The sequence below is a fragment of the Vidua macroura genome, chromosome 2 (genome assembly GCF_024509145.1).
Source record: "Vidua macroura isolate BioBank_ID:100142 chromosome 2, ASM2450914v1, whole genome shotgun sequence".
Taxonomy (NCBI): Eukaryota; Metazoa; Chordata; class Aves; order Passeriformes; family Viduidae; genus Vidua; species Vidua macroura.
Genome location: NC_071572.1, coordinates 73,540,685 through 73,558,432, shown reverse-complemented (window position 1 = coordinate 73,558,432; position 17,748 = coordinate 73,540,685). Strand labels below are relative to the sequence as shown.

Genomic DNA, 17,748 nt, shown 5'->3' with positions numbered 1-17,748 from the left:
ACAGCTGCCTGGGGCTGCGTCCCCACTCCAGGGCTTGTGGGCTGGAGGACTTCCCCGGCTCACAGGTGTTGCCTGTGCCGTTGTAGCCGCCTGTCTGTTGTCAGTGTGGTGCTGGCGTGACTGCCGCACAGAAAACCCCTCCTCCAGCAGCAGGCATCCCACCGAGGGTCTTCACCACAGGGAGCCCTTCCCACAGCCCAGTGCCCCTCTGTGTCTGTCCCCAGCAAGGTCAGCACAGACAAACAAACCAGGACCGCAGCCAGTGACAGCTGTGGGACCTCAAGGCCTTTTTTGACCTGCCACTAGCAGACAGACAGTAGAGTAACTTCTATAAACACAAGACTTTTGTGTACATATTTTAACAGCATTTTCTGTTCAGGACATTCTGTCATCTCTGCAACATGCTTTTAGTTCCGGCTGAAATTTCCTGGGCTTTTCACTCCCTCTGCTCATCTCCTTGAGCCAAAAAAAAAAAAAGGGGGTCATTTGGTGAGAAACATTTTCAGTGGCTTTCTCAGAAGCATCTGCTTTCTGCACTCTGTGGGACTAGGCAGTTCAAGGCTGGTTTGTTCTCCTAGCCAATTACTTTCTCACACCATTCCCAAACTTACCTTCTAGATCAATATTCAGAACTTCTTCAGGCTCTGACTTCCAGAATCTATTGGTATCCTGGGCTATCCTCCTGATAAAATTAGTTCTGAATTATCCCACTGATTGTGCTGTTTTTACTTGTTTTTTAGCTTGTTATGGGAGAGGTGAAAGCTACAAGGCTGAGAGATGGATATGGGGGATCAGATATGTAGGTCTAGGGGTAGATATGTAGGGCACAGACTGCCCAGAAAAGGCAAATGAGCATGGACAGACATGTTTCACAGACAGCAAAGAGCTGGTGCATTAAGGAAGGCTCATGGCAGCCAGGGAGGTTGGAGATAGTGAGAATCAGCATTTCACATCCTAGCAGGAAAGAGAGAAATGTGAATTTGAACCAGACAAGAGTGCCTCAGAAAAAATGTAGTCCAGCTTGCAAAAAATAAATCCCAACCCCAAAGTAATTTATTGTTGCTCAGACAGATAAAAGAAGCACATAAAATTGGTTCCACAAGAAGGTCAAATTAAGTACATGAACAAAATACAAGCATATTATATATGTATGTGTGTGTATATATACACATATCTTCTGTTCAGCATCTCTCATTATAGAACTGAGGATCAATCATAACCCCTCAGGGTTTCTTGTCTGGTCCATTGGCTCCTAGCCAGACAACCTCCCTCCATGTCATTAGACTGGGGGAATGATGAAGGAATAAAGAATTACATTAAAACAGGAAAATGGGAGATGGATTCACAGAGCACTATGGGCTGCCACGTGGTTAGGTACAGGCAGAGACTTCATCAGTCCTTGTGATGTCAGTGCTGCAGTATTATTTTTTCAGCCGGCTGCAAAAGAAAAGTACTACATGAGTACCACCCCCCACTTTTTTTTGCATAGAGAATGACTGCCTGCCTCTGTAGCTGAGGATGCGAACAGTTACTTGAGCGTCCACACGGCTGCAGTTTAGGTTTCAGTTACACTGAGCTGCTTACTTGGCAAAGAGAGTTAGAGAACAACTGTATCAGCACTTGTACAGCACAGATTTATCTAGATTTTGATGTATCTGTACAGACTTTGTCCTCTCTTTATGGGGATTATTTTTTAACCTTGATAAAATGTAGGTGAAAAGAAGGTGAATTCTTTGACACATGTTATGCTCTTCACCACATACACATCCCAGCTGTGATGCAGTATTTCCAATAAACATTGTCACTGAATTCTTGGTGGCAGTGAGAAAAAATTAGATGAAACTATCACAGTTTGCCAATGTCACTGGTGAAATGAAGCAGAAGTCCAGTTCTGTACCCAAACATTCATCAAACTTGTTCATGCAACCATTTATACTTCCCTTTGCGCTCCACTCCCAGTGACAGAACGGCTGTCAGTGTTTCCAACAGCTGCTTCTGTTGCCTGATACCATATAAGCTTAAAGACATGGCAAAGGGCAGCTTCTCTGCTGAGAAATCCTTGCTCCCATGAAAAGGGTCATGACACAATGGTGTATTTCACATCACCCAAGGCTTTTAGGAAAGGGTACAAATCAGACTGTTCTGTGATTTTTTTTTTCTCCTCTTTTGTTACTCCTGGGAGGTTATTGGCAATTTTCACCAAATGCAGTCCAGCAATGCTCTAGCAGAGCTGGAATTAAATTATAGACATCATGGATTTTTAAAATTTAGGTTTCATCCTTGTGCTTGCTTGTGTGCCTTCCACCTCCACAACCTTGATATCCAGATCTCAGATTCACTGTGGACCCTACCAAAGGACTTTGGAACTCCTGCTTGGGCTGGACTAGCATCTCTCAACACTAAGATAATTTGAGTGAAACTACTCTGCTCAAAAGTTTCCCAGCACAGTGCTACCATGGGTGTGGGATTTAGTAGAGCTCATAACTCTTAAGCAGGAATTTAACATGAGTAAGAGCTGAAAATGCTGAAATGCAGCTGTACTGTTTCACCAGAGGCTCAAGTTCAAATTCTTCCCGCTCAGTCATCCAGCCCCTCTCTCTTGAAAACAGTCTGCCCATTCTGGGTGCCCTCATTGCCACTTACTGTTGACACTGACATGTCTTGTTTTCCAGCAAGTATTGTCTTGCCTGTGCCATCCTTTTTGCCCGTAGCTGCCAGGAGAGAAGGGACAAAGAATAATTGGATATTTTTATGCTTCAAATGCTTTCCTGTGAAGTGGGAGTAAAGTGCTGCCTGACATTTGCAGACTGCCCATCTCAAAAACTTGCCTTGAGTCTAAGGATTGACCCTTTGTCTGTTCTGCCCTGCACCCAGACAGGAAATCTGACTCCTCCTGTGGTTTGGAGAGCCAGTAATCTCTGCACCTTTCACAGGGACCGTGGCACTCACCCTTCTCCGCTGCCAGTTTATACCACTGATGATGCACAGGCACCCAAGGGCAAACGCCAATAAGCTGCCTCCAATGCTTGCTCCAATTACCACATAGTTAATCCAAACAGAAGCTTCCTCTGTGGGAGGATAAAAGTATTTAGACACAGAAACAAATAGAATTTTATAGCTTTAGGGTTGGGGCAGGGATGTGACGCTAATTTCCATACCCACGTGGTACTGAAAGCTGATCTTTTTGTCGCTGTCTTCTATGAGGTGACAGCTCCACAGCCCTGCAGCACTGATGTTCACCTCCAACTTTACTTCACGCTGCTTTGAGTTCTTAATGTCCATCTCACTGCCATTCACACGTTCCCAGCGCAAGTAGGCATTGGGTGCAAGCTGTCCGGAGACCTGGCAGGTCAGGGTCATATTGGCTCCTCTGGAGAGTGGCCCAGCAGGGTTAGCTGAGACTGTAAAGCAAGAAAAGGACATGTGAGCGAGGGGATGGGAAGATGGGTCCATCAATGCTTTTGGGGCTTGCAGATTTCTATAGCTCCTCCTCTTCATGACCGACTTCTCTTCCTCTCACCTTTCATCACCACCAGCTCTATCTTGCTCTGTGTATGTCTTCCTTGGTACTCCAGCTGGCACTGGTACTGGCCAGAATGGTTGAAATGGACTTTGGGGAGCTTCACTGCTATGGTACCTTCAGGTTTGCTTTCAGGTATCTCAAACAGAAAGTTGTTGTTTTTTTTAGTCTCATGCAGCTGTCCTTGTGCTGTGACACTGAACTCAAGCAGCTCATGAGATTTTGCACTTTCCTGTTGTTTCCAATTCAGCTGTCCTGTGAAGTCTTCTTTCCATTTTATCTTCTGGGAGTTCAGATGCCATGACAAGATGACAGTGCTATCAACAATTGCATACTTTCTTTCCAAATCTGGATTCTGAAAACCTGAATTTAGAAGAGACAAGGAATACAGAGGCAGGAAGAGCCATGGTTACACTTCCCCATGTCTACCCTTGATCCAGAGTGAGGCACGCTGCACTCAGTTTAAAAAGGATTTGGAGAAAAGCCATTATATCCTCCAGGAAGGTTAAACAGAGGGAGAATAAGACAGCAGAAAGAGCTGAAGCTCCCAAGCACAGCAGAGCTGAGAAGAACAGACCCCAAGGAAAGGAGAATCTTCTCCTCACCAAGCCTGGAGATAAATATGAGTGCAAGAGTGGAACAGAGCTCAAGCAGCAGAACAATCACCAAGCTGCATTGTTGGAAGCCCTGGGAAGTCAACCCTGGAGCACCAGTGCTTGGAATTTGGAGATTAAAAGTTAAACTCATGAGCTGAAGGGAATACTGGTTCCCAAGCCTGTGTGTGAGTTCCATTTTTGTTGTCACATACCTAATACCTTCACAGCAAAGGAGATGTTCTGATCAATTAATGGAGCGTCTGAATGGACCTGACACACCCAGGTTCCGCTGTCTGTAGTCTCCAGTTTCTTTAAATTCACTATGTATTTTTGACGGCTCTTGTTTTGTATTTCTGGTGTTACTCTGTTATTGTTACTGTCAAACAATGTGATGCTGAGATCAGGAAGAGGACTGGATGAATTTTGAATTAAAATCAGTTCAGGGACTTCATCCTGCAGAAAATGCCCATCCAAAGAGATTGTCACTGTAAAAAGAAAATGCACGGCCAGTAAGTCAGTTCCTCTTCCTGCAAGAGAGAGACAAGTGTTACAGCAAAGAGAACCTGGAGATGCTGTGCTCTGGAGATGGAGAAGAAATGATAGCCTGGAACAGAAGAAATGCAGCTGGATAAAGAATCCCAGCAGAAAGGTCTACCCAAGCTCTATGGTTCCCTCCCCTCTTGATGACTAAAAGCCCTCCACTCACTCACATTTAAAGATGTGCAGTGAGGTGCAGACTTTGTGAGTGCCATATTCACAGGTGTAGATGCCAGCGTCGGAGAGTTTCAGATTCCACACATACAGTTGTTTATATTGCATCTTGATGTCAGCTCGGCCAGTAATGAAAGTTGGTTCTTTTGAAAAAATAGGCTTGTTTAGGAGGGAAGAGGTTTCTCAGCAGTGTCAAGGGAGAAGGGGCAATGAATTGGAAGCCTTACTTTTCCAATATTTATTATTCTTTTCCATACGCCATAGAAGAGTATCAGAGTACTTCCAGCTCACAACTGTGTCCCGGGATAACTGTGAGTCAGGAAGTATGCCTGTGCAGTTCAGGGTCACATCCCCTCCTTCAAGCCCAGTCTGGAATTCATTTTGGTGAGCCATACTGGAGATCAGGCCTGAAAGTCAATACCGACCAAAACAAGGCGTAAGTTCACTTTCTGAAGGGTGGCTCAGTGAAGACTTCCCAGCCCTCCAAAAACATGTTGATATTTCTCCTTCCTTTCCCAGACACTGAAATTATCCTCAATTTTTGAATTTGTCACTCCTTTATATCATCAATCAAGCAGTCAGTCAATTGAGCTCTTTTATTACTTGGTTGTATTTTTTCACATATATTCAGAAAAAAAGGAAAATACCAGTAGTTATGGTGGACTGACCATCATTCATAATTTTGAAATATCAACAACTTTACTGAAACAACATTTTCCCACTGGATAAGACTTAGTTATTCTACTGGTAGCAAATGAAGGATGGCATATGTCAGCCCTCCTTCACTCCCCAGTCAACACTTGATGCAACACTGACAAATTTGCTTACACCTTCTTCCAGTTTTTGCATGGATGAAGACTGAAAACACAAAAAAATGAAGAAATAAAGTAAAAAAGAAAGAAAGAAGGCTGACCTAATGCCAGGTTCCTGTTCTTGAGAGGAGAGCTATGTGACAGTGAAAGAAATAGGATGTATAAGGTTGAAGAAACATTAGGAGTGGTTTCTTGGAAGAATAATTTCTTTTCCTTCACTGTAAAGAAGTTTTCTGCAGGAGACCTTAAGAAGGAGATGGGGTTGCCAGAGGTAAGATTGGGAATAACAGGGTTGTGATCTTCTGCCTCATTGCTGGTAAGCTCTCAGAGATGCCTAACCTGCAAATCCCCCAGATGACCTGAGTACTGAAGAGCTGTAGAAGTGTAAAATGAAAAGTTTAATGTAGGATTTGCCAGAAATTACATCCCTCTAAGAGGTAACCTGCAACAGTACCCATACAGGTTTTCAATAATTGCACATTGGACTACAGAAGTTTATGATTTTGTCTTTAATTGTGAAATTAGAAATGTTATTAATAAGAGTTGGTATATTTCGCTTTTTATTTGGTTCTAGGATGCACAAAAGATTTCCAATCTTTTCTCTGTGACCAGAGGAATCAAATCTGAGTATCTGAGAAATGCTGGCTTGGCCTTATTCACTGTCTTTCCTTTCTTGGAAAATGAGCACTAAAAAATCCACCAAAGCTTATAACATTAGCAGTCAAGCTAAGCAAGCCAGTAGCATTCCATTTGCAAGGGCAAATCTGTGATGACATTCCGAAGATCACATCACAGATGTGGTTACGCATCACAGATATGTTCTTGCCCAGACAGCTGGAGGCAATGTGGAGGGCATATTTTCCACTCTGCTTGATGTGTATCCTGTTTCTTACAGGACCCCCACTCCTGCATCTCTGTGGGGCAGCTCCCTAAACCCTGGTTTTGGCTGGCAGGCTCAGCAGGCTGGCTGGGAACAACCTGAGTCCCAAAGCTAAACCGTGTGAGGAAATTTATACAACACATCAGAAAGAGCCTAGAAATACACCGAGTATTGTGAGGCCTGTGAAAAGGCTGTGAGAACCATGAGGGTTTGTTGAGCCCAGGACTCACCCAGATGCAGAAGCAGGAAGGCAGCAGGCATGCAGCTCAGGGCTGTGCCACACGACTCCATCACTGGGGAACGCTCCTCTCGTGCGCGGAGGGCTGGAAATGCTGTCACTGCCAAGGGATCTTATCCTGGAAGACCCAAATGCTCTATTAATAATGTTTGATTATTCAGACCTCGATGGATGGGACTTGTGTTCCCAGTCAGCTCCCACCATCCTTCAGCACAACAAAATAGAAGCTTATTGGGAAAGTTACCAGAGCCCTTTGTTTCAGCAAAGAATCCATCTACAGCGTGCCCCTGGAGTTTGGTAATAAACATTTCATTTTACTCATCCCTAGGTTTCTGGCATTCATCAGGCAGCAGCTGTTTATACTGCCAAGACTTCTGTGCTTTTTTACTTCTCTATGGTGGGTTATCATCACTCTTGCAGAGATTAAAGCTAAACACATACAGGGCTGCATTAGCAAGAGCACAGCCAGCTCTGCTGGAAGTAAAGTGAAGTAATTATTTCTCTCTATTTGGCGCACCTGAGGTCTCATCTAGGATACAGGGTACAGCTTTGGGCCCCCAGTACAACAAACTGTATGGAGTTCAGTGGAGGGCTAGTGAGATGGTGAGGAAGTTGGAGCACCTGATATACAGGGAGAGGCAGAAAACTGGGTTTGACAGGGAGAAGGGAGCCAAAGTGAGATCTAATTTCAGTTTCCCGTTATCTAATGGATATTACCTAGAAGAATAAGCCACATTCTTCTCAGATGTGCACAGGGGAGGAACAGGAGGCAGCAGCCATATGTTGAGCAGGGAAATGTTGACTAGATAGAAGGAAAACTTTCTTCCCACTGAAGGTGGTTCAGCAACAGAGTAGATGCCAAGAGACGCCAGGCAACCTCCACCATTGGAGACACTCTGGAGTTGCCTTGTCAAGCCCTGAGCAACATGTTGTAGTTTTAGAATCAACTCAGGTCTGAGTAGGAGAATTAACTGATGACCTCCCAATGTCCCTTGCCATCTAAATATTTCCATGTAATTTTGTGATTCTACGATTACAGCCATCTTTAGGTTGTTATTAATATTTTTCTTCTGATTTGGTTGGTTTTTTTTTTAACTTCTTACCTTAAAATTCTCAATAACCAGCAAGTCTGATGTTGGAAAGACATGCTTGAATTCTTAAGATTATTCAATGAAAAGTGTATGGAAAAGGGAGGAATGAGCTCCAAAAGAAGAAGTTGCATTAATGGTAGCAAAACCTTAAGTGATAACTGGAAGCTAATGGTCATGTTAAGGTGAGTTACCAAATTAGTTGCAGTTTCTGACTGTAGCAAAGACCCAGTGCTGGTAACAGCCCCAGCTGGGTGGAGTAACAAGGTGAAGGGGACCATGGCCGCTGGTGCAAGGACATTACCGAGCTCTCCATCCCTAAACCAAGGCATATATCACAGAAGGGAAGCCAAGCAGCTTAAATGCTCTGGGGAGTGAGCAAGCCAGTGAGGTGAGCTCACTCCTCTGAAAGCAGGCAGTCCCCATGTCAGGCATGTGACAGATTGAAGGCTTGAGTTTAATGGGATTAAACTCAAAAGAAATTAATGAATAATTTTCTACAATATTTATATGTACGATGTGCAATATGAAGTGTAATATATTCTATTAGAGGGTAATTTAATACTGAAATTAATTTAACGATCAGAGCATGTGAAGCTATCAAAGAGTAGATGAAAACATCAGCACTGCATTTAAATGGAGATCAGGTCAGCACAACATCTGACATCCAGACCGATGTACAGACATGCACAGATGAAAAATATGTGTGCAAGAACAAGACAGCAGCCATATGCACCATCAGAAGAGAAACAGGTGGCAAAGACACAGTCAGAGGAGACTTATGGCTTGCCTCGTGCAAAACAAAAAACCCACCCCAGGCCAGGAAATATTTGCATGAGCTGTTTTCTGTGAAAATTGTAAAACAAAGGAGCAAGTGCAGATGATTGGAGATCACTCCTAACAAGATGCAGAGGCAGTGATGAAGCAGTTTGCTGGGTTAAGCTACAGAATAAAGAAAGGGACACTAACAAGGCATCTGTATGCATCTCACTCCGAAGGAACATCGATAACTGAGAACTGGCACAGGGCCTGAGTAAGATCCATTCCTAAGGTGACAGGAGAAACCTCATCCCTGCTGTGAAATCTCACATCACCTGTTCCTGTGGGATGAAAGTCAGCCCCCATTCTAAAGTAATGTCTTTGAATTAACAGTTCAATTATGGGTTTCAAATTTTTGAAGTCATTAAACTTTATATAAAACCCAAAGGTAATGGAACAAGTAAAAATTAATGAAATCGCTGAGTCACACCTCATAATTTTGTTTTGACTGGGAATCTCTATTCTCCTGTCATATGGCTTCAGTTTATTCTTTGCCTTCTTGCTTCCTGGTTATTGAGCAAAACCACACAACCAGAGCACTGTGGGACTGGTGAACTGCTGACCTTGTACATCTTGGTAGATGCAGATTGATGCATCTTTGTTCTTCTGTTTCTTCTCTTGGTTTCACATCTTCTGCATTCCCACTTTGTTCGCACTAATCTTTGTATTTCTGTGGCAGATCTCCACAGTGTGATGTTACCACCTACATGTTACAAATCAGTGGGGAAAATGGGTTGCCTTCAGCTAGGATTTCTTTTACACACTTTCCCTCTCTCCCTGTTTATTTCTACTTCTCATGCATGCCACTTCCTATTCTCCCCTGCCTTTCTATCTCCTTCTGGATCCCTCCAGGCCAGATCGCAGGCAAGGCTGCTCCGGAGTTTACAGATCTCAGTGAGCAAGGCTCTGCTGTGTTAACCGAGCAAGCTGCTCTCATTAGCGGATGCTTGTAGCAGACCCACAGCCTCCTTACAGGCAGCCCAGCTGCATCTTACGGTGGTACTCATAAATTAAGCGGTGTCACAGAATGTCCCCAGGCACTGGAACATACTCATCAGTCCTGTTAAATTGCTAGTACATTTCCTGACACATTTTTGGCCGGGGACAACTCTCGCTCTCCCGAGCAACTCTTGGGATGCATTTAGGTGTTAGCATGGGCCAGGGACCTCTCCCATTAGGTGGCTGGCATGTGGCCAGTTTATTTTGGAGGTTAAGTGAGTTTAATAGTCCAGACCATCTCATGCCAGCTGGCCTCTGTGCCAGAAACAGTCCAGGCATACTTGATTTATTAGCACATCTAGCAACGGAGGAGCAGGGCTCCCTCCCAAGTGAACATTGATTTCCTTTTCATTTTAACTTCCCCCTCTTATTAAACTGGTTTAATTTCCTTCTTGACTTATTTTAATGATCCTTGCCTCTCTGAGGGATAGGAAAAGGAGAGCTGAGGTAGTGAGTGGGCTTGCTTCAGAGAATGATGCCTGCAGGACCAAGTCATGCCTGGAGAACATCTGCTTGAGAGCAGGGCTGGCAGCCCCTTGGTCCCTCCAGTACCAAACCCCAGTGGGTGATGGCTACAGAGACCTCTCCACAGGCTGGCACTGGCATGACACAGGAGAAAACTTGAATTAAAAAAAAACCCAACAAGTAAAAACTCGGCAACCGCTCCCGATGCAGAGCAGGCCATCTCCTTTTCTCGGTGTGTTCCTGTGCCTCTTTCTTGCAGTGTGGTTTTGGTTTCTCCTCTCGCTCTTGTTTGTGGCTGTGCTTTTGATCTGGCAGCAGCTCGTTCTGTCAGGGTGGGGGGCCCCCCAGCCCTCTCTCCCCACGGGGGCTCCACACCTCAGCTTCCGCTGTGGCATTTCCCCTTGCGCTGCCTGCTGGGCAAGGGCTCAGGGATGCAGCTGCGTCTTGCCCTGCTCGAGAGTTAGGCTCAGCTGTGGGGCCCTGAGCTAAAGGGGTTCACCTCTCTTCTTCTCAGTTTAAAAATCTGAAAAAAAGCTGACTCGGCTCTTTTACCAAATAGTGGTTTCTTTGAATTTACTCCTTAACATTAAAGCAAACGTCAGGTGAGCAGCAGGCAGGGTAAGAGATGAAGTGCAATGAAAATAGCCAGCAGAGAGCAAAGTTATGACAGCAGTGAGTCATTTCACAATCTCTACTGTCCCCCTGGACTGTTTGATCCTTCCTCCATTTCCTCCTGAGCATCTCTGCTCACCTAAGAGCAGATGCCACCCTCCCACTGGAGCTCCTGGGAGAGGGAGGTGCTGGAGCAGGATCCATGGGGTCACACAGGTGAAAGCAGCTGATCCTCCCTGGGAGAGGTCCCACGATCAGGACAAGGAGGGTGGTGATGTCACTGTGTCAGCACCAGCTGAACTCCCCTCAGCCATGAAGTACCCCATGCCCAGTCACATGCCTGTAACCACATGGAGGTCACAAGAAGTGGCTCCATCTCCACAGCCCAGGCTCTCCCTTCTGGCCTAAGGGGAAGCCAAGACCTGCCTTTCTAAAGCCACCGGAGGCTGTGACTAATAAAAGCACTGTGATGCACTCTGAAATCCGTTCCTTCATCAGCTTTCCAAGCCCTGTATGTGCTTGGGATGACATTTGGGTATCATCCCTCCTTAATTTTGCTCTGGTGAATACAGGCTCCCCACATGAAGCTGTGGCACATCAGGTGGACATCGTCCCTGGGTGCTCAAGAAGCGGTCGTGGGGATGAGGTGGATGCTCAGTTTGGATGAGCCAAGCCCTGCTGTGCTGCAGGCTGACATGTTTGTGAGACACTGGGGAGGACAAAGGAAAAGTCGGGGAGACCTCGTCACAGCCTTTCAGTACTTAAAGGGATCTTACAAAAAAGATGAAGAGCGACTTTTTAGATGGTCAGATAGTGATAAGAGAAGGATGAATGGTTTTAAACTGAAAGAGGGTTGGTTTAGATCAAATGTTAGGAAGAAATCTTTTACTCAGAGACTGATGAGGCACTGGAACAGGTTGCCCAGAGAAGCTGTGGCTGCTCCATCCCTGGAAGTGTTCAAGGCCAGGCTGGAAGGGGCTTTGGGTGACCTGGTCTAGTGGAAGGTGTCCTTGCTTGTGTCAGAGGTGTTGGAATGAACTGTTTTCTAAAGGTCCCTTCCAACCCAAATCATTTTGTGATCCTATGACTCTAATCTGCACCAGAGTCTGTTGAGTTCTTGGTGGAGAACACTGAGCAGTAACCTGAACTCAACCCTCATGTGGAGGAATATCTGAGGTGGCTGATGGAGGCTGAGTAAGATACACCACCTGAAAGTTGAAAAATTCAACCAGAAATTAAACTCCTGCTTTCAACAGCACAGCAGCCCATGTAAGGGAAAAGCAAATCCCTTTTCTGTTGTCCTGAAATTGCAAGGATCCCTCTTTTTCCAAGAAATCCTGCTCACTCAGCCCTGACCTAATGGATCAGGCTGCATTGGCAGCTAGTGTCAGGCAGTGAGCCAGTCAGCCTGGATTAGCAGAACAGACCCCTCCAGTCTCAGCACGTACAGATGTAAATAGACATCCTTACTTAGCTAGAGACTGGCATCTTCTTATTTTTGCAGGCTTTTTTTAGAATAAAGTTCCCCTTCCTGCAGGGTACATGGAGAAGGTGATAGCAAGTGGCAGCTGGTAGAGGGCTGCTTCCCAATGCATTTGCAGGCCTTGGTGATATGCAGTCACCAGTGACAGGCCCTCATATAGGACATATTTCCCTATATATGTGTTTAAAAGATCCCCAGGCTCTGAGGCAAGTTGAGCTTTTCATAACTCCCTTTTTTCATGCCCCTTCCAGAGAAAATTCCAGGGAGACAGTTTTTAGTTAAAATTAAAAGGCCTCAGAGAATTGCACAGCCAGAAGTATTATCAAGTCAAAGGTTTAAGATGGTTTTACAACAGACCTTTAAGCGTGGCAAAACCAATCCATCCGTGCTGAAACAGCAACTTGAGTGGAGTAATAAAGTTCAGAGCATTAAAAAACCTGAAAACAGGCTGGCCTCTTAGCAGAAAAAAGAGTTTCCTTACCTCTTTTCTCTCAGCCTCTGTGTTTCTGTCTCCCTGCGTTTGTCACCTGCCGTAATTGATCTCACCCAACTACAGCTGAAACAAAAGAAGAATGAAGTTGATGTTCAGCGAGCAGATGTAGGGTTGGCCTTGATGTCTCCTCCTCTCCAGCCGGAGCGACAGCAAGGTCTTGCTGCCCGTCCAGGTTCTGCTGACATCCGCCGACTTCTCTAGGCAGATGGTGATTTTCCAAAGGCACGTGATTTCGACTCTGGGTGTGAACAGAAATGGTCCTGAGCGGAAGGCGATGTATGGCAGCAGTGGGGAGAATGAGTGTGCGAAACAGAGAGAGCCTATTGGCCACAGGGCAGCTGATGGAGGCCGTGACAGACTGAAACTTCAATGTGGATGGCTGGGAGCTGGTTCTGCTCCACTGAGGAGGACAGCTCACAAACTAACAGGTTAGCTGGGCAGATCCAGATCCAGCCCATGCCTTCTGCACTCTGTAAAGCAATCTGAGCTCCATTTCCCAGCCTGTCTCCTGCACCACCACTAAGAGGAGGTACCTCTAAGGAGCTGACCCAGGCCCACCTGTCTGTGGAGTATGTCTGAGATTTAGGGTGAGATGAGAGATTATTTTCTTTATAACAGTGGTGGCTTTTCCTTGGCTGTCGTCCAGCACCCACCCAGCTGCTCTCTCATTCCCCCTCCTCAGCAAGACAGAGGGAGAAGACGTGAAAAACCCTCTCAGGTCAGAATAAGGACAAGGAGATCTCTCCCCAGCTACCATCATGGGCAAAACTGACTTAACTTGGGGAAAGGTTAATTTAATTTATGGCAAATTAAAAACAAATAAATACATAACATAGTGATAAATTTTTAAAAAACCCAACAATTTTCTCCTCAGGCTGAACTTCACACCTGACTCTTCTATCCCTCCTTCCTCCCCCAAAGTGTCACAGGGGACAGATCATGAGAGTTGTGGTCAGTTCATAGCCCCTCATCTCTGCTGCTTCTACCTATATGTGCTGTTCCTCTGCTGCACTGTAGGGTCCTTCAAGAAATGCTCTGATATGGATTCCTCCCATGGATTGCAGTTTTTCATGTTCATCTTGACATTAGAAAGACCTTTTTTACAGTGAAAACAATCAGCCACCAGAACAACCTCCCCAGGGATGTGACAGAGTTGCCATTGCTGGAGGCAATGTGATTGGGCAGGGTGCTGTATAATCTCATCCATGAACCCAGTGTGGGTCCTCCATAGGCCACATCTCCTGCCAGAAAATCTACTCCAGTGCAGACTCTCCATGGGGCTGCAGGGGAATCTCGGCTCTGGCACCTGGAGCACCTCTTGCCCCTCCTTCTCCCCTGATCTTAGTGTCTGCAGGGCTGTTTCTCCCATGTATTGTCCTTCCTGCCTCCCACAGCTGCTGTGCACAGCTTTTTACCCTTTGTTAAACACAGTCACAAAGGTCCCACCAGCATCACTGATGAGCTGAGCCTTGGTCGGCAGTGGGTCTGCTCTGGAGCTGTCTGGAGGTGTCTCTGAGTGACATCAGGGGGCCAACTCCTTCTCACCTCTCACAGAAGCCACTGATGCAGCCCCTCCAGTACCAAAAGCTTGTCCTGTAAAGCCAGTGTAAGGTTACTCTTCAGTAACCTGTACCAACCTGCACCACTACTGAATCTCAGCTGTTTCCCTTCTCTGTAGGGTGGAGGAGGGGGCTTTTGTGGTTTCCCACCCACATTTGGTCTCTCTCTCTGAATCCCAGCCTCAGCCAAGGTGGCGGAAACCCACTGAGCCCCAGACACAGCTGAGATTTCATCTCTGTGCCGCCCACTCTTCTCCTTTTGGCAGTGACTTGCCCCTTTGCCTGAGGATGGGGGTGTGAGATGCAACCAGGCTTTGGGGGGAGCAGGGACAGACAGGCACAGCAGCGAGGCTCACAGTGTGCCACCAGCTGTGACAGGAACAGCCATGGTCAGGCCTCCAGCACAAGAGCTTCTCCATGGATTGTGACTTTGAAGAAAGATGATGTCCTGTTTCAGAGAGGAAGCCAGCTGCACGAGACAGGAACTTCCCAGTGTGGGATACAAACGATGGGATGGGATGGGATGGGATGGGATGGGATGGGATGGGATGGGATGGGATGGGATGGGCACTCTGCCAGTGTCCAGAAGCTGGGAAAAGCCCTTTTCTGAGACACAGCTCTCTGGCAAGAACCTGACATATCACATCAGCATCTTCAAAACTCTCTCACTTGTGTCAAATAAAAGTGTCCTTTCTGGTCCCCAGCTGCCAGAGAAGGGACGTCCTGGGGAAAAAAACAGCGTTAAGAAAACTCAGGTTGGGATTGTAAGGTTTTGGCATCTCAGTGCTTGGGGATCTGAGGCATTGAGCTGATGCTTCAGTTTGCACAGATTCTGGCTCGCGTTTTGTCTCCCCAGCACGCTGTAACACAGAAACATTGGCTTGTTTTTAAACAGTTGGTTTATGTCACTGCAAATATCTACCAGAAATAGCATTCCCTGAAGGGGTAAAGCTTGCAAAATGCACTTGAACTTGCTGCAGAACTGCAAGGAGAAGCAGGGCTGTGGGTCTGAGGTGACAAAGCCGCAGGCATGTCACATTGTGAGAATGCCTCTTCTGGATCCACTGTCACCCTAGGGTGGGGATCCATCTCTTGGAGCTGCTGCAGTTGTGCAGTGAACAGGTACCTCTGGGACCAAGGGTCACAGCGTGCAGTGATGTGTTTGTATCACTTTCATCCAAGCATCTCAAAGCACTTTGCAAGCATTAATTAAACATCAGAATCCAGAAGGGATGAATAATATTAGCCAGTCAGTCTCTCTTCTGAATGTAATATTCCTCATAAATATTTAACTGGTTTTTAGGTTCTTTGCAAGTCTGGTTCTCACCTCGCTGGGGCAGTTGCTGTACTGCACCCCTGGGGAAAGGGGGCTCATCCAGCATCACGCAGTGACCCCACGGCACAGCGAGAACAGCCTGAGCACTGCACACGGCTCTCCCCCCACAAATCAGTGGCTGTCATCTTTCCCTGCTCTGTCCCCTGCAGAGACACTCTGCGCTGTCTCTCTTTGCTCTAATCCCATCACCAGCAATATTTTTGCAAGCTCGTGTTGGAGAGAAACAGATCCTCTCAGCAGAGACAAGCTTCCAGGCTGTGCTGGGTGATGGTCACAGGTCACAGTCTGCAGAGACATTGAGTGTCTTCAAGGAAGTGAGAGATAAAGGGAGAAAAGGGCCTCAGAAATCAGATGTTGACAAAGACCTTTTAACTGGCTTCACTGGAAAGCCAAGATGCCTCCAGAGATCGTCTCCTTAAAACCAAGTTCCCTGCACATCACTGGGGGCTCTCAGTGTGCCTCTGTAGACTGATAGTTGAAAGATACCCAGATATGTTGGAAAATCAGTGATTGCCCAAGTGGTATTGGAGAGAAGGAAGGACAAGTGTTTGATGCAGCATAAAAAACAGATCTTCAGGCACCTGCCTATCAGCAGCTTCAAAAGCCAGGAGCGTTCTCTTTGCAACAGAATAGCTGACACCTGGTGAGCCTCTCGAGGGGCATTTCTGATGCCTGATGTGGCAGCTAGAAACAAGCTGGCTGCTGAGGGGGCCCAGTGATTTGCCCCAGCACAGCTGTGTTCCTCAGAAATGGGGAAAAATGGGGAGAGATACCTCTGCAGGAACTTGGAAGCCTGAACTGGGAAGAAAGGGCTCTCCAAGCAGATATCATAAAGGTTCATTTGCTGATCAAAGTTGAAAATCAGGAACCCTCCAGAGAGGTTCTTCATGAGCAAGGGGTCCCTTGTATTTAGTCAGGAGGGGTGGAGTCTGATGGAGCAAGACTAGCCAGGTGTGCTGGGAAATGAGGGACTGCTTGGAGGGCACTGGACAGAGGAATCAAGAATCACTACTTGCAGAAGTGTATCACCTAAAGTGACAGGGGCTAAAGCAAGCTTAACCAAAACCAATCCCGTGTTAAGGACATGTGAGAAATGCAACAGGCAGGAGGGAGGTGCCGGGGGGGGGGGGCGTTTAGGGACCTAGATAGGATGCATATTGCTTTACTAGCTCACTATTACTGGCCTTGGCAAAAGCAAGGGGGAGAAGCTGGTGACAGTAATTGTTTTGATGCACAGCTGGAGGTGTTTCATCAGCGCAGAATCCCGCCGCACAGTGCACTAGATGGCGGCATTGGCTCGGGACAAGAGGCTGGGAGGGCCCGCGCAGCAGCCGCCGCAGCCGCCGGCCCCGCCGGGGTGTCCCCGCAGAGCTCTGCCGGCCGTGCGAGCTGATGGAATCACAGAGAGGCTTGTGTTGGAAGGAACCTGAAAGATCATCCAGTCCGACATCCTGCTATGGGCAGCCACACCTTACAATAGACCAGGATCCAGCCTGGCCTTGAACACTGCCAGGGATGGGGGCATCCACAGCTTCTCTGGGCAACCTGTGCCACTGCCTCATCCCCTTACAGTGAAAAATTTCTTCATAATAGCTAATTTAGGATTTTGAAGGGCTGGGGAGTGCCTGAGCAGAGGGTCCTAACTGAGCTCCTGACAGCCCCCAAAGCTTGTTAGGGAGTTTGCTGGTATGTCCTCCTTGGTCCAAAACCTGTGTCATTTTACATACAAAAAGGGGGAATGCTGACCTGGTGACAAGAAGACACACAGTGCTTGTAAAAGAAAAGGAACCTCAGTAAGAATGAGAATTACCAAATCCTTGCAAAATCTGCCTTTGTGTGTGACCTCCTGTGTTTCTGGGCACAATGTCCTATGTCCTATGTCCTCCTGCCACAGGACCCCCTGACACCCATCTGTTCAGGTGGGAGTGACACCCTTTTCAGAGTACGTCATATGACAGCTTTTGGAGGGAGTGGCATTGAACTAGCAGGCCAGTGGGATGGAAACCTAGGAGAGAAACTCTTAAGCATGATGGAATCCACAACTATGAAAAGACTGTTCCAGATGCTTTGGAACTTAGTGGGAGGCACAAGATGCACTACCCACAACAACAGCATTCCCGTAAGGAGCTTGGTGTGA

At 46.6% G+C, this 17,748-nt stretch overlaps 1 protein-coding gene across 1 annotated transcript; it reads right to left on the bottom strand.

Moving 5' to 3' along the window:
* Nucleotides 1-1,162: 1,162 nt before the first annotated feature.
* On the bottom strand, nucleotides 1,163-7,047 carry CD4 (CD4 molecule). The gene is made up of 9 exons (XM_053970578.1): nucleotides 6,750-7,047; nucleotides 5,055-5,234; nucleotides 4,827-4,970; nucleotides 4,329-4,601; nucleotides 3,521-3,883; nucleotides 3,159-3,401; nucleotides 2,950-3,068; nucleotides 2,644-2,711; nucleotides 1,163-1,437 (listed from the first exon to the last, which is right to left on the bottom strand). Exons 1-9 carry the CDS (start codon nucleotides 6,808-6,810, stop codon nucleotides 1,422-1,424), a joined length of 1,467 nt encoding a protein of 488 aa, XP_053826553.1. The 5' UTR covers nucleotides 6,811-7,047; the 3' UTR covers nucleotides 1,163-1,421.
* Nucleotides 7,048-17,748: the final 10,701 nt, after the last annotated feature.

Bases quoted from the DNA above. Each gene is read 5' to 3' on its own strand.
- CD4 (XM_053970578.1), bottom strand. From the start codon at position 6,810: ATGGAGTCGTGTGGCACAGCCCTGAGCTGCATGCCTGCTGCCTTCCTG. The intron at 3,402-3,520 runs GTGAGAGGAAGA...CTTGCTTTACAG, and splicing joins AGAGCTGGTGGTGATGAAAG to TCTCAGCTAACCCTGCTGGG. The intron at 3,069-3,158 runs GTATGGAAATTA...ATCCTCCCACAG, and splicing joins CAGCTTTCAGTACCACGTGG to AGGAAGCTTCTGTTTGGATT.